A 17,508-nucleotide genomic window follows, 5' to 3' on the forward strand; every position below is an offset into this window, starting at 1 on the left:
TATAGAATGTCTTTTGTTCTTTTGGGTAGATGCCCGGTAATGGGATTGCTGGATCAAATGGTAGATCTACTTGTATTGCTTTAAGGTATCTCCATATTACTTTCCACAGAGGCAGAACTAGTTTGCAGTCCCACCAGCAGTGTAGGAGTGTTCCTATCTTTCTACATCCACGCCAGCATTTATTGTTTTTGATAAAGGCCATTCTCACTGGAGATAAGTGACATCTCATTACAGGTTTGATTTGCATTTCCCTGATTATTAGAGATGTTGAACATTTTTTCATATGTTTGTTGGCAATGGCCTGTATTCTGTCTTCCTTTTAAAAATTTCTGTTCATGTCCTTTTCCCACTTTTTGATAGGGTTGTTTGATTTTTTCTTGCTGATTTTCCTGAGTTCTAAATAGATTCTAGTTATCAGCCCTTTATCAGATGTTTAGCTTGCAAAAATTTTCTCCCATTCTGTGGGTTGTCTGTTTGCTCTCTTGACAGTTTCTTTGGCTGTGCCGAAGCTTTTTAATTTCATTAGGTCCCATTTATTTATTTTTGTTGATGCTGTGATTGCCTTTGGGGTCTTCTTCATAAGTTCTTTGCCTCGGTCAATGTCTAGAAGAGTATTTCCAATGTTTTCCTCTAGAATTCTGATAGTTTCACACCTAAGGTTCAAGTCTGTTACCCAGCATGAGTTGATTTTTATGAGAGGTGAAAGGTGTGGGTCCTGTTTCAGTCTTCTACATGTGGCTATCCAGTTTTTCCAGCACCATTTATTGAATAAGGATTCTTTTCCCTAGTGTATGTTTTTGTCTGCTTTGTTGAAGATTAGTTGGCTATATGCGGATGGTTTTATATCTAGGTTCTCTGTTCCGTTCCACTGGTCGATGTCCCTGTTCCTGTGCCAGTCCCAAGCTGTTTTAATTACTATACCTTTGTAGTATAGTTTGAAATCTGGTAAATTGATACCTCCTATTTTGTTTTTATTGCCTAGGATTGATTTTGCTATATGGAGTCTTCTCTTGTTCCATATGAAGTATAAAACTATTTTTTCTATATCTGTTTAAAATGATGGTGGCATTTTGATAGGGATTGCATTGACTCTGTAGGTCACTTTGGGTAGTAACAATGGGTAGTAACATTTTAACAATGTTGATTCTGCTGCCCCATAAGCATGGTGTATTCTTCCACTTGTTTACATCCTCTGCTATTTCTTTCTTCAGTGTTTCATGTTTTAACTAAGCCTCAAAGAATTACCTTCAGTCTGTTCACTGAAACTCTTCCTAAAAAGCTAAAGTTCTGGAAGATAGAGAAAATTTAAGGAAGGACCATGAAAGAATGAAAAGAAAGCTTTGAATAATTGTACTAATACTTGGGTTACATAAGTGGATGGGAAGCAAGGTAGTGGAAGTGAAGTGTCATTCTAGTAGGAGAGGGAGCAAGAGTGGAGAGTACCACAATGCTTTCTATTCATCCCAGTTTTTTAGTTAGGTCTGCATTAGAACTTTGCGACCTGTTCCTCTGTTTAATAGTCCATAATTAATCTGAATTGGAACAAATGATGCATTTGTATTTGATTAATTGAAGCAACTATATACAAATATCCCTGTATATTGGCCAAATCAAATTTCATGTTGTGATTGGAAATTGGTGGGAGTGTCAACACACCTACATGGAGGACAGTGTTAATGGTTGTTTTAAAATGCAAAGAGCCACGTAAGTGGAGAAAAAAAATCAGAACCAGTAAGAAAAGAAATGACTTATTTTCACATAAGCAATGCTAAATTGCAAAAATACTGAAATTCCTACTAAATTGTAAAATCAAAAAATAACATTAAATAACAAAAAATAACATTAAATGAATAGATACCACCATATGAGAAAATGCCATATCAGGAATAAGGTAGAAAACAACTGTTAAACTTAATTTCATTTCCATGTATTTTTTTTAAAATGCCTCAAAATAGTTAAAATTATTTTGAAAAATTTAAAAAGGATAATCTAGAAGAAAAACACTTATATACTTTGCATTTATTGTAAATAATGTATTATGCCACATTAATTCACATAATTTTATTTCCTTCTAAAACCGAGAGGACAATCAGTATTTGCACTAAAGCAAATGCTGCCTTCTTATGTATTTCCCAACATAGGGCACATGTGTAGAGAGGTTATTATGGGTTTATGTTCTTCCGTGGCTTGAAAAATAACAGTGCAGATGAAACTTTATTTTGTTAATAGAAGAAGTGAGCCATTTGTGGGGACACAGAAAACCTGAATATTTTCTGCAATTCTGTTTCCATGTAAGCCAGTATCTTGAATAATACGTACCCTAGCTAGAGCACTTTGTGTACCATACGGTAGTATTGCAGGCTCAGATAGAAATCCACATGGTGACACTTGGAGCTCAACATGCCCCGGAGGAAGCTGAGTCTGGCACACGGTGGTCAGACCATGAACAGGCATTGAATGAATGAGTCATCATTTGTAATTATTCCAACATTCTTTTTCCTTTTGAAAGAGGCTTTCTTATTTATAAAAATGTCAGTAGATATAAAATTCTAATGAAACAGATAATTATGTTATGAAGATGCTTCCAAATCCTAACTAAACTAAACAAAACACAACAAAGCATTAATTTCGGAAAATACTTAATGTGCTAATAAGGGGGATACAAATATTAATAAACTTTGATTCTTTGGACTCTTGTTAGTTTTTCAGTCTGTACTCAAATGTTTGGGTGCTTATATTTATTATGGTTATCCTTATTATTAAAGTAAAAATAACAGCGAACATTCATTGAGTAGTTACCCATTTTCAGATCCCATGATAAGATCATTACCTGTGTTTTAAAAAAATTATCCTACAAACAACCATATGAAGTTATTGTGTAGATGAAAGCACTATAACTTTCTTATAGTTGCATGGCTAACAGTAGGTTATGTACCCAAATAATCTAAGTTGAGATTCTCTTCTAGGAGTCATGAAATTTTATGTGATAGTATGCAATTAAATTTTATATGGTTTATTATTATAAATCTAAGCATGTATATAAATCTAAATCTAAATCATATTATAAATCTAACCTGTTGAAAAAATGTATTGGATAGCAAATTTATGATTTATGTAAACTGAGCATGTTCTAACTGAACATTATAATTATTATTTTAATCATCAGCCACACTGTCAGTTTTATTAGTGGCATGGAATACTTTGTGAATCTCAAAGTTACACAAATGAATAAGACAAGAACAACATACTTCTATATTTTCATAATCAGGGTCAATTACAGATAATGTGAAACCACCTATTCTCAATCCATGTGTAGATTAACTACATCTTTAATGGCCATTAATATTTCTTATATTTATTTTTCTCTTGTTTCTCATCAAATTAAGCTCAAGGGAACAAATTGCTGAATTTTGTGTAATTACTTTAAAATTCAAGCTAGGTTTGGATTTCAGAGAAGTAAAATATGTACAGAAAATAAAAGAATTTATTTGAAGGGATATTAAAATTACACAAAAATATATGGCTCAAACTTATATACTTAATATTTTTGAAGGTTATTAGAGTTAATATTTTTTACATTACCTCCTATCCCCAAATGTGTACATGTGTGTGGGTGAGAGAGAGGGAACGAGAGAAAGAGATGAAGGGAGAGAGGAGGAGGACAGATAGAGGTGGTGGAATGGCTTATTCTAGCTCTTGAGAATTTTTTTAGTGATAAGAAAAATTCAATAAAATGAGATTGATTAGGATTTTTAGATTTTTAATGTGTTGTAATGTCAATTTAGTACAGAATAAAATGAGGTGGCATATTGGCAATTACCTGGTCTTTCTGTATAGAAGATGCAATACACTCTAATAATCGAAACAAAATTAAGAATAATTCTTCCATACTTTTAAGGAAAATATGCATTTTTTTCAGAGTAGATTTATGTTTTCTTAATTTTCAGTTTGGAAGATATAATTTTACTATTGTATTACTTATATGTGGATCAAATTTAAATGAATTTTATATACATTTCATATTGGTAATACAAAACAGAATTAAGAACTTTGATATTAGCATATTAGGTATGAATAATGCAGGTTTTTAGTGAGTTATTTTTTCAAAACTATTTGCTAAAGAGGTGACATAGTCAAATGTATGTGATTTATATATATTATGTAGAATTAAATAATAAAAATTGAAAATATCAAGTTAGTTCATGTTTTTCCATGCAGAACACTTTCCTAGCTATAATGTAAATTTATATTCTAAAAAAGAAAGGAAGAGTAAGCTTGGCTTCCATGTAGTTCAAGGATACCTACTTGTTATAAGTTTTTTTATTGATCATAACCACATTTTACAGTTTTTAGCTGTCTGTCTTACAACTGGATGACTTGTAAAAACATGGCACTGTATGACATGAACTCGTTTATGTAAATGATACTTCATTTGTTACCCGATTTATTCTTTAAAGGTTTACAAAATGTTTAGTAGAAGGCTTTGAGAATATTTTATGCATAAATTTCAATGCTATGTCTTTTGCATTTGCCTTGATATGTTACACAAATTACTTTATTAAATAATTGTCAAAAAGTTGGACTGTGTTGTGTATGCAATTAAAAATTGTATTGCTCTTCCTGTACATGCTGTGCATGCAAGTGACCCCATGGGTCTCCCAAAGTGAGCCTTTAACATTCCAAAATTGTTACTATGCATCTGTTGCTGGCTTCCGGCCTCCCACCCACACAGGCTGAAACTAACTAAATGAAGTTTATGCGAGTGCAATGAAGTACATAAAGATGAAGTAATAAAATGGGAAGATAGTTACCATACTAGTGGGGTTGCTAAAATAGTTTCTCTAGAAGACTGTATGCACATTTGTTAAAGAAAACAGAATGTTTAAGTAGAAGAACCTAAAAGGTATTTTTAAATGATATTTCTTACATATCTTTTTGTGTTCAATTCCAGATGGGGTTTATACAGCTCAATGAGGACTTCATATTTATAGAGCCACTCAATGATACAATGGCCATAACGGGTCATCCACACCGCATGTATAGGCAGAAAAGGGCCACAGAGGAAAAAGACATAGAGAAGCCAGCTCTTCACAGTCGTTACTGTGGTGTCCTTTCAGGTAATGCCTTCTCCTGACAGGATTTAAGTAAACACAGTGTGAATTGATTCCTTTAAAAAATTCTCTTACTTTCATCTAACTACTAGCTCTATTTATTTATTTTTAATGTAGAATTTCTTTTGGTTAATAGCAATTATCTGCTTAGAATTATCTTTTAGTATTTTATCAAACACTATATTTTAATATCAAAAAGTGGAAACTCAAAAGAACTTCAGAAATTAACTTATAATATGTCCTATACTTTTCTTGAACTGTGAAGTGTTCTTCATGGGACACTGTTCGCTTCACTGAAATAGAAATGACACAGAATTCCAGATATCCCGAAACCGAGTGCTGTGAGCTCATAGCCTTATTATAGCCCACCTCTATGACAGTGACATGCACATCGCTGTCACTCCTCTTTCTGTCTCTCTCCCTTCCGTTCCTTCTCCCTCCCTCCCTCCCTCCCCTCCCCTCCCCTCCCCTCCCCTCCCCTCCCTCCCTCCCCTCCCTCCCTCCCCTCCCCTCCCCTCCCCTCCCTCCCTCCCTCCCTCCCTCCCTCCCTCCCTCCCTCCCTCCCTCCCTCCCTCCCTCCTTCCTTCCTTCCTTCCTTCCTTCCTTCCTTCCTTCCTTCCTTCCTATCTAAAAATCATTTTGGATGTTAAAATTAGCTGCAGAATAGGAAGAAGAGTAAAGATTTATACTATTGAATTTTATTCTCAGTATTTTAATGCCTTAAGTCTGGAACTTTTCAGAGGCTCATAAAAATTTCCAATTATCAAATCCTCATCTCTTTTTATCTGCCAGTTCTTCGCAGAAATAAAATGGGGATGACTGTTTTGTGCACACTCTTACTTCCTTTAGGCAGAGATCTGTGGCATTTGCAAGAATGAATGATTTCGGTTACATAAGTGGGATCTGAATTTCATAGCCAGCCTTGAGAAAAAAAATGAGTTTCCTTAAGTAAAGTGTTTAGACATCTAATCCAGACATCTCAATGACTAGTCACTGATATGAGAAATATTTCCAATTAGAATCTGAGGAAATAGGAATTTATTGAAAATTTTTCAGTGTAAAGACTTTAAAATTTGATTTGCACATTTGAAATTAAGTGTTAATATAGTTTATGCTAAGATATCAATTCTAAAATTGATTATGGTATTTGAGGCTAGTCTAGGTATGTGAATTGTGACAATAAGTCACATTTGCAGAGACTGTAGGTGGTCAATTGTCAAGTCTGTTCAGGGTGTTCAGATTCAGAAAAAGTTACAATATGTTTCTGTTTAGAATATATTTATCACGAATTAATGTTCTATTTTATTTTGTAAAAACTTATGATATCAGTCTGTGCAGGAATTGTTATCAAAAATGGTTAAATGAATCTGTCTTCAGGTAGTAGTATTTAATGTGCATGATTTAAATGAGCCAATTTAAATGAGACACATCCCCTTCTCTATTCTAAGCACTGTAGATACAAAGGAGATAAAGGCAGTTGAACAAAAGTTATAGCATTATGAACAAACAAAAGAAAAGCTTTAGAATTGTGAAATGATAGAAATAAGAGCAACAATTTGGATTTAGTCCATTTAAGGAGATTCCTTTGTATGAGTTATACTGAAAATCTGCACTGTGTAACTTTTGAATCACAGTAAGTTCCAGCTGTTTTAATTACTCATGTTCATTGATGACACAAAGCAAGCTTTGTATACCATTATGTGTGGAGGAAAGGTTTCTAGAAAATTCTTAATTTTCACAGGTTAATAAAGCATAAGTACCTGGTTCATATTTGGCAAGCACTGTAATGTTTCCGATAGATATTTTTTCTAGGCATGACTGTTACAGATCACTGTCGACCTAGTGGGATCAAGGGATTGCATGCAAGGAGTTCTAAGCTATCATCAACTAGATAATTTACTGAGCTCACCCATTTTCAAATGCTTTTTAAGGATTCGGTAAAGATCATTTTAAAATTAGCAGTCCATGAAATAAAATATTGTTTACTTGTACTGATATGTCCAACTGTAGCTCTTCTCTTCTTACTTCAAGTTGGTGTGTTAACAAACCAACTGCACGGTCCAAATTTTGATAATGTTTTAGTGTTTGCCTTTGTAAAACTGAATCATAAAGTTTACTTGTCTTCAATTTGGCCATTGCATTATTTCTTTTCATCATTTTAATGCCTTAGGTAGATTATTTTTATGCATATTGATTACATGAATTTTTTTTCAAACAGGAACCTTCTCATTTTAAAATGACTTTGTTGTGTTCATTGATTAAAAGATAATATAGGGGAGGGGAAGGCAGATGATGTTAGAGTCAAAGGCCTGGGATTCAGGGCCCAGCTTCAGTCTTGTTCCAGCTAGGTAATCTCGTGCAATTTTCTTAAACTTTTGAACTTTAGCTTCATTATCTGCAACATAAGCACAACCAGCCACCTAACAGGGATGTAGAGCTAAATGACACAGCTCTTATTCTCAAGAGGTAAGCAATATATTATTTTAAACAAACTGGTAAATCAGCAATTATATTGTAGTGGTGATAAGAACTAGGGCAGCCTTAGTACACAAGATACCGAGCTTCTGAAAGTGACAAGCTGAGCCTCAAAGATCAAGTAAACTCACTAAGACCAGAGGGAGAAAAGGGAACAGAGTGTGCAGGTTAAGATAATGGATTTTAGGGTAAGGCTGCCTGCCTGTGTTCACATCGATATGCTCCGACTTCCTAACTGTGTAATCTAGGAAACTTAACTTTATCTCTCAAAAGGTCCATTAACTATATACAAAAACGGGGGTAGTGATACCTGAACCTCAAGACTATCCTCAGAATTAAATGAGATTAGATTATGTGTGAAAATGAAAAACGCATGTGAAGTTTTTAGTGCATATTGTTGAATGTTAATGGGGTGAAAATGTTTCAGGCAGAAGGAACAACACATGCAAAAGTATAAAGTCATAAGAAAGCATTAACCAGGGGAGCAGAACCAAGTTTCTGTACTTGATAAGATATAGCCCTGGAAAAGTCATGACACTCTTTTTGTGAGCCCTGGTAAGGACTTTGTCTGTGACATTATCAATTTGCATTGTTTAACATTTTAGTATAAATTTATGAGTATGTCTAAGACTCAGTGTGAGAAGCAGATTTATGGAGTTGAAGATAAGATTTAAGCAGGACGCAGAGACATCTCTGTTCTCAGAGTGGATGCGGCCAGGCCAGTGCTGCGGCAGCCCACACTGCAGTCGTCGCTGTGTCGGGGACTCCTGTCCGCACGTGGAGGGGACTACTGAGAGCACACGTTGCGTTTCAATTTCTTCTCCAGCTGGAAGTGTGAAGTTTGAGCTGTGTTGCTTATACATGCATTTGAGTAAAACATGGTATAACAAAATCAAAGGAATCAACTTAATAAAATGATTACTTCAGTATTCATGATTTTCACTGACAATGGCTAATTTGTACGACAGAGTCCACCATGAAGTGGAGATTCTTAAAGAACCCATAATCTTCCATGTAGCCTATTTAAATGTAACCGAAAATAAGGACACAGGAGGCTAATGGATTGGGGCCAACACAGCTGTCACTGGCTGCACAGTAATGGAAACATACTTTCCTATCTCTCTCTTACATAATCTCTCTACCACTCTTGATATGGACAAGAAACCCCTCCTTTTATAAACCTTCCCCTTTGTTGCTATTTTAGTTTTCCTTTTATTTTTTTTATGTCTCTGTCTCCTCTATGGACATGTCTTCTTCCACATGTATGCCCCCGAATATAGGTATTTCTTAGGACTGCTTCCTTTTCTTTCTGCCTCTTCTTCCACACACTTTTTCAGGTTGATAGAACCAAATCCATGGATTCAACTTCATATTGGTTAGTTCCAAACTGTTTCCATTTCACCTTCTTTCCTGACTTCTAGATACGTAGTAACCTCTATTTAGATGTCCTCCACATCTCAGATTAATAAATCTGAGACTGGACCCATCAATTTTCCTCTTAAACTTCTCTCTGATACACTCCCACCCTGCCACTATTTATCTATTCTCTAGAAAATAAAAAGTAACTCCTCCCAAATCAAAACAAAAAACAGCAAGAACAAAAAAGTGTCATTCTAACCACTTCTTGAGTTTACTCATGGTGGTGTCTGCCTCCTAATATTTTACCTATTAGCTCTTCCTTCCACTTCTGCTTCATCATCACAATAAGAACATTTGTAAAAAATGTATCACATGCCAGTTCTATTAATAGTAGGTATGTTACATGTGAAAGTATATTTTTATGTTTACTGTAATCATATAAGTAGGTAGTATTTTTGTTATTTTACAGACAAAAAATAAAAATTAAATGAAAGACATTGAAAGACTTAAGTAAGTACCCTAAGCTTTTGTAATGGCATGCTAGGACCCATACTTGTGCCTGGACCTTATCTCTGTAGCCAGTTTACGTATTGCTTGGATTATTGCAGTTTATTGTCTCCTGTATGTCTTCTTGATTTCAGTCTAGTCCTCTTATAATCTAGTTTCCAAATTTTCTAAAAGATGCATTTGATGTTTTGTTCTGGGATTCTCTATACCTTCAAAGTAAAATTCATACTCTTTAGTTTGGCATACAACCACCTGAATATGATAGGTAGGTTACCTGTACTGAAATCACCTGGAGATTGGGGTTAAAATACAGATTTCTGGACCCTGTCTATATATACCAAGCCAGAGTTCCTGAGGCTGCCTTTGCACGTTGTGCATGTGACTTCACACATCAGGAAATATCGATCCGCTTGTCTGTCTCCTGAGCTTTTCCAGGGTGGGAACTCTGCAGTAGGCCTGATGGAGTGCTGGATGCAAGGTGGCCTCAGTTTCATTCCATGATTATTATTACTGCATGTTAGAACCTGGGCATGTAAATTTAAGTTCAATACAGCCTCTAAAGACAAAAATATGGGAAGCCACAATCTTCTTTGTGAAAAGTAACAGAGCAAGATAAAATTTCGATAATAGGTAGCCCATACAAAATTTTAAAAAAGACCTGAGAAATAATAATTATTTTTCCATTGTTTTTCACTAATAGTTTGGATATTCAGACAATAATCATGCAAACTTTGTCCTGTTAAGAGTTGAGATAAATGCATTTTTCCCAATGGACCTTTTGTTATCCAGTGGTAGTCATTCAGAGTAGCCATTTCTGTCAATGAAGGAGTAGATATCCATGATTTTTAATGGGTCAGAAAGTGTAAAATTGTTTTATAAAATCACATTTCCTAAATTGTTTTTTCTTTTATATTTGCTGCAGCCATCACAGCTCAGGACGTGAAGTCCCAAGTCTAAATGAGAGCTCGCCTTCTTTCTGTCTCCTGTGACGCCAGCTCTGCACCCTAATCTGTCTCTTCCTCGAGCTCCAGGAGTCATTTCAGTGATACTGTGAAGGAGACTATACTGCTTACCTTTCTGCCCTGTAGCCTTCCAGAATGTAGTCCAGTTCCCTCTTTTATAAAGGAAAACATCCTGGAGGGGAGAGAATTTGATGTGGGGTGTGGCCTCATTAGATTGCTTAAATACAAATAGATGCCCTAGGAATTTTCTTGTGTTCTGAATGCCCAACAATAACTTTAGTATGACCAGTGATTATTTACTCTAGGTTTTAGTTAATTTTATTTGATAATCAAAGGGCAATAGTTTGTTAAAAATCAAAATTTTACTGAGAGGATAGAGTATATGCCTAGGTATATCTTGACCCATGTAACTGTGCATGTACCCATACTTAGAAATATAACAACTATGGAGCTATCTGAAAACACACTTCATGTTTCCGTATTGAAAATGTCATCATAGTAGCTAACATGTATTTCACATTTAATACGAGTTAAACATTGCACTAAACAAATTACATATACATGTATACATATCCCTGTTCATGTGTAATTTTTATCTGTAATAGAAACAGAAGCAGAGAAATTAAGTTTTCGCCCCAATTGTCCCAAAGCTAGTAAGTGGCAGAGCCAAGATTTGTGTCTATGCATTTTGACCACAGACTTGGTTTTAAAACATCTACTTAGATTGTGAATGTCATGAGGTTTAATTGGACCTATAGTGGAAGGCTTGCTTAAAAATAAATATTGTCTTGACTCCTCTATAATTCTGTTTAAAAAGTGATAAGCTTTATTGATGCATATTTTAGGGTATTCTGGTTTAAATTTTTTAGGTCATGCATTGCATTTACAGTTAATTTACTAGAATAAGATACTCTATAACAGAAAACTCTTTCTAATATACTTAGTGGTTTATTAAAAACATTTAAAATGATATAGTGATATTACCAATCTCGAAAAGGAGTTTATGTTTAAAAAATAGCTTCATAGTTTTAATCTAGTTTAAACTTTCATCAAAATGATTCTAAAAGTTGTTTACACATGTTATTTGCAGAAAAGTGATTATTATATATTGATCCCTTTTGAGGATCTGACCATTTTAATTTTAGCAATAGTTATGCCACCTTCTTTTTGTAGTTGAAATGGATTTATTTTCTTAAGACTAGAGAGTAACTGAGAGCCATTAGATAGATATTATTTGTAGTAATTTATAACACTTTTAAAGCAGAGGAGACAAAACATTATTTCAATGAGTCTTTACTGGGTACTATTATCCTGCTCTGGAGAGAAATTCAGCGAGATAGGGAGGTGAGAAATGCCAGACGAGGTAGAGTAGGGTGGGTTCCTTTTATGGCCAGAGGTTAGAAAGGCTTCTTCATATAGAATGTGTCAGTAACACATCTGGAATAGGTATCTTTTGGTCAAGAAAACAACTAGCCCAAAGTTCCTTACCAGTGAGCATGCCAGGGCCGATGGGATGGGGTGAGCAAAGGAGAGATAAGTGGGAGAAGGAAGAGATGGGAGAGGTCTTGGGAGATAGATGGTAGACCTGTTTGTCCCCTACTTGCTTCAAAATTATACAGCTATAAGATATTACATGAAAGTCTGTTGTGTTTTAAGACAAACTTGAATTCTTTATTTAACATTGATAGAATTCATTGAAAAATTAGTTAACAGATCATCTGGCAACATTCAGGCTGCAATATTTAGAATGCATGAAATTACTTTTAGGGCCACATATAGACTGAGGGTCATTCTTTTAGTACATATTGATGGCTCTTATCACATGGCACGTAATAAGCAATGGAAACACTCTGTCCTTGCTTTTGTGGAGCTGCTAATTTTGGGGGGAGATGGAGACAACCAGGCAGGTAGCTCGGAGCATGACACGAGTGGATTATATTAAGGAATTCACAGCAGGCACCTAACTCTGAAGGGCGATGAGAGCCATCTGTATTAGCTACGGTGCAGGCTAAATGGCTGCAGCAGAGACCTCAAAACACGATGGTCCAAATAAGGTAGAAGATTATTTCTCCAACATGTTTTGGTACAAATGTGTGCAGGAAGACCAGGGCAGATTAGTCGCTCTGACCCATGATATCATCCAGTGACCTGGATTTCTTCAATCTTATTGTTTGACATCCCCCAAAAGTGTTATCTTCTGCAGTAGCCACCTTAGCTTGCCATACTTTGTCTGGATTCTAGCCTATGGAATGAAGGAAATAAAGGAAGACACAAGCAATTTTCTCATAAAGAGTGACCAAGAAGCTATACATACCAGTTCTTTCAAATTCCATTCTTTAATACTTACATAGTTATACCAAGTTGAACAGCAGGTTGAGAACAGCAAGTGCTGGTAGAAAACAACAGTGGGAATGGGTGTGGAGAAGGGCCTTCTATTACTAAAGGAAAGAGAGGGAGACTGGATATTGATGGACAATTAATAGTCTCTGCTATAGCATCTAACCTACAATCTAAGAATGGGGAGGTGATAACTAAGAGAAAGTAAGAGAAAATATGGAAAAGTGTCCAAGTAGAAGGAGGTGCCACTTTTTGGTTATTGGATGCATCCATATTATTTTCATTTGCTTGGTAGATATTAACCCTGGCGAGAAGCTGTCACTTGTCACACTTGGTGAGCATGTGCTGGGTAGTATCCAGTTTCTCGTTTCTTTTTAATGTCGTTGGCATGTTCATCCAGGAAAGGCGGTGCCAGAAGCACACACACACACACACACACACACATATAGGTATAATGGGATGTGTATATCTCATGATTAGCTTATAAGGTGTTGATCCTGCCAAGATGAGTTTCTTCTGATACTTGTAGAGATGTTCCCTACTAAGTATCTACCTTAAGTTTATATCATAACATACTAATGTGTGACTTTAGGTAGAACTGATATCACAATTTTAAAAACTACACAATTAATTTCTGACTATCTTAGACTTCAAGATACTCATAAAACCAATTTCTTATTTCGTCCTTCATTAAGGTCTTTGGTATTAACTGCTGATGCTAAATCTGGATCCCTAAAATTTACTTTTAACTATAGTAATTGTATTTCAGATGGCTACTGTTGTTTTTGTCATTTTTCATTGCCTTGTTTCATAAATAAGTAATGTTTGCATTTATTTTCATAACATGCTAGTTAACTGACTCTAGGTGATATTTGGGTAAGACTTGGTTTCTTAGGTAATTTTTAAATTTGTGTCATTGTTCGAAAAAATGAGGAACAGTAACTTCTGGGGATAGTCTAGACCAGGGGAGTCTCCAGCAATGACGGTGAGATCCTGGTCATGTTGTATCTCAGAGCTGACTCAGATGGGCCTAGAAGTCAAAATAATAGGTCAAAAATCCAAGATATAAATTAATCCTGTAGCTAGGAAAAGATGTTAGGGGGCAAAGAAAAGTAGAATAGGTGGTTAGTAGAATAGAATAGAATAAGGAAGCTAACGCCAAGGCACCTGGAACAAGATTCAAGTTAAGTAATTTATTAGAAACCAAGAAGATGAACTAGAATTATGAAAATACATATGCCTGAATTCAAAACAATGTTAAAGATATCCAGGGAAATATGACTAATTGAACAAGTGTGTTTCTCTTCACACTTCCAGGAACTCCACTGAAATTAAAGTTAAAGAAATATAGAATCTGTCAGTCAACAAGTACAAGTTTGGGAAAAGAGATGATAGCAGTTTAGAGACATCAACAGAATTTTGGTAAATGGAAAGGACAGGAAAAGTGACAGCTAATTTAACAATGGACTGTGGAGATGGTTGCCCAACTGTAGAAATTTATTAAAACTGATGGAATAGTACACTCAAATGGCTGCATTTTGTGGCATGTAAGTTGTACCTCAATAAAGCTGTTAAAAATCATAAATTGATTATTGAATCACCACATGCATACAGGAAATTGCACAAATGATATATCCAACTGCTGAATTTTCCCAAAGTGAATATAACCATCACTTCTACCCAGAGCAGAATATAGAAAATATCAGCACCCAGATATCCCTGTGCCCACTCTTGGGCACTAACTTCTACTCCAAGATACTCACTATCTTGATTTCTAACACTCCTTTTTCCCAGTTTTTGATGTGTGTATAAATGGAATCACACTACCTAGTATTTTGTAATTGGCTTCCTTTGCTCAGCATTGCGTATGAGGTTCATTCATATTAATATTTTTTGGGTGTTGTAGCAGCTGGTTTCTTTTCATTACTATACAGTATTTGTTTATGTGACTAGGCCCAAATTCCTTTATCCAGTACTATTAATATTAATGATCATTTGAAATATTAAAAATGGTGCTACTCTGAATAATTTGCACATGTGGTTTGCTGGATATGCAGATGCTCAGCTTCAGTAGACACTGTCAACCAGCTTTTCAGAATGCTTATTCCCATCTAAACTCCCTGCATGTTTGTGTGTGGGACTTCCAGCTGTCCCCACATTCTTGTCAGCACTTGATAAAGTCAGTCTTTTTAATTTTAGTCATTCTAGGGATATAAATTTATTTGATTTATTGTGGTTTTAATTTGTATTTCCCTGAAAACTAGTGAGAGTGAGCACCTTTTCATATGATAATTACTATGTAAATATTCTATTGTGAGAAATGACTGTTCCAGTCCTTTCCCATTATTCAATTAGGCTATCCATCATTGATTTAGAGTAGCTCTTTATTTCTTTATTCTGAAAAAGTATTTCAAGTATCTTTTCCTACTTCCTAGCATGCTTTGCATTCTCATAGTGACATGTTTTGATAAACAGAAGTTCTTAATTTTTATGTAGTCGAACTTACAAATATTTTTTGTTTGCAGTTACTGTTTTTAATTGCCTCTGTTTGAGGAATCTATAGTCCTCTAAGGTAATAACTTCTAGAAGCTCCTGATGGAAGGTGGAGCCAAATCCTTTGTGATCCATGTATAATAATTTAGTAATCAGGGACACCTGCCTGAAATTAGGATATGGGGAGAAGTCATTTAAGCCACTTCTTGCAAGTAGACCTTCATTTTGCCATTGGTGTCAGAAAGAAAGTAATAGTATCTTGTATTTATTGAGTTATTTTGTTTATATGGAGCTCTGTACTAGACATTTTACTAATGTGATCTAATTATAAGTCATCAATAGCTCTAGAAGGTACATGGGTGTTATTATCCATTTTACAGATAAGGAAACTGAGGCTGACTAGATAATGTTAGTGTTCTAAAATGGCAGAACTAATAAGTGGCAGAAGTCCAGTCTATCTGATTCAAAAGTCAGACTCCAAAGTCAAATGCCCTTTCAGATCATGCGTGCAGGGAAATTATTTGATTTCGCTTACCATTACAGATGCTGGATATTATTCACTTTGCTGGTATAGAGATGCATTTAAAAATTCAATTCTCTGTTGCAGATAAAGGAAGATCTAGGTCTAAAAAAGTACCAGAAAGTGGACGAGGGAAGCGATATTCATACAAATTGCCTCAAGAGTACAACATAGAGACTGTAGTGGTTGCAGACCCAGCAATGGTTTCCTATCATGGAGCAGATGCAGCCAGGAGATTCATTTTAACCATCTTAAATATGGTAGGCAAACTTTAAAGTGCACTTGGAATTTTTCAAGAAAACTCTAAGGAAGAAATGTTTGAGTATTTATAATGAAATGTAAAAAAAATTCACCTATAACTATTCCTTTCTTTTATTGACATCAGTAAAAAAGAAAAAATAGGTATAACAAATTGATCCATCTAAAAAACCATTTCAAAATAATGATTTACATCTTCTAGTAAATAAAACAGCTTCATTGTTAATTTTGATGTGACAAAACTCTGTTATTCAGTTCTCTCCTTTTTTGTGCCCTTCTTGTTCTTCTCTTTTTACAAAAGGCCATTTGTTGAACTTAGCAGAAAGGTTGTATTTGCTTATACACATGGCCCCACTGGAAGGACTGTAGATTAATATGAGGTGGTATAAAAGTGATTGTTGCCAATCCACTGAACTCCTACATAGGTATATAAAATTGGATGTCAGATGTGATTATAGGTGATGAATAAAAGCTAACAGCTAATAGCTAACATTTTAACCAGCTGAATTGCAGGTGGCTAACTTTGGTTGAAGATTTCTGGACTGTGGAAATCCAGTTTATTTCTAGCATCTTAGGGATGCTTACTACCAATTTAATCCTTTGACTTAATTGTATGCTCTGATGGGTAAACCTCTTTCAAGGAAAAATCAGAAGGTTGGAATAAAGAGTGGTTCTTAAAAGAGAATAAACAGAGATTAAAGGCAAGTGTCTATTTATAATTTCAGTTACTATTTAAGGCATGGTGAGAACCACTGATGTGAGGACAAATATATTCCCATTTTTCCTGTTTTTGCTACCATTTGGCTATCTTTCCAGTGGACAGAGTTTGTTCACACTTCAGGTGTTTCTGTCCGTGTTCGGCCACCTCCGTGCGCTCCACTCGTGTTCTGCAGGGGTGGACTAGCAGAGCCTGACGACTTCAGTCTCTTCTAGGTGGTGTTTATAATGTCTCTGACAGCATAAGTTTGGTGTGCCAGTTATACATTTTCAGATATAAATTAAATAAGCACTAAGTTGTGTGTGTGTGTTTTTTTTTAAATCAAGGTACCACATTAAAAAATCATCTCCTTGCTTTCCCACTTTTTTTTTAAAAATAAGATTTCTCAACTAAATTGAGACTTCTCCTGTGTCTGGGCCTTAAGAAAAATTAAGATGTTTTTCAGTTTCATTTTAGGATTTTTATTTTTATTTGTTTTTAGGTTTTTAACCTTTTCCAACACAAGAGTCTTGGTGTGCAGGTCAATCTTCGTGTGATAAAGCTTATTCTCCTCCATGAAACTCCAGTAAGAAAGTCTTGAGTTTTTTATTCAATTAAGTGGGTGAGAAATTGTCTTCAGAAATTTTTAAATAAAGGAATATTAAGAATGTACTTTTATTGACTTAAAAACCCAGAAATATTCACTGAGACACTTAAAGTATACCTAAAATTGGCCTTTTGTTTTGGTTAATACCTCAATTTTATTTGAAAAATGGAATGTTCTTAGTT

General features: G+C 35.0%; 1 protein-coding gene across 1 annotated transcript in view; it reads left to right on the top strand.

Annotated features, from left to right (window-relative positions):
- ADAMTS19 (ADAM metallopeptidase with thrombospondin type 1 motif 19) overlaps positions 1 to 17,508 on the top strand; it is a 244,675-nt gene that overhangs the window by 40,225 nt on the left and 186,942 nt on the right. The window contains exons 3-5 of the mRNA XM_076008346.1: positions 4,952 to 5,117; positions 15,852 to 16,024; positions 17,222 to 17,305. Coding sequence (XP_075864461.1) covers positions 4,952 to 5,117; positions 15,852 to 16,024; positions 17,222 to 17,305 — 423 coding nt within the window. The remainder of the gene's footprint in view (positions 1 to 4,951; positions 5,118 to 15,851; positions 16,025 to 17,221; positions 17,306 to 17,508) is intronic.

Source organism: Microcebus murinus, chromosome 11 (genome assembly GCF_040939455.1).
Source record: "Microcebus murinus isolate Inina chromosome 11, M.murinus_Inina_mat1.0, whole genome shotgun sequence".
In the NCBI taxonomy this organism is placed as follows: domain Eukaryota; kingdom Metazoa; phylum Chordata; class Mammalia; order Primates; family Cheirogaleidae; genus Microcebus; species Microcebus murinus.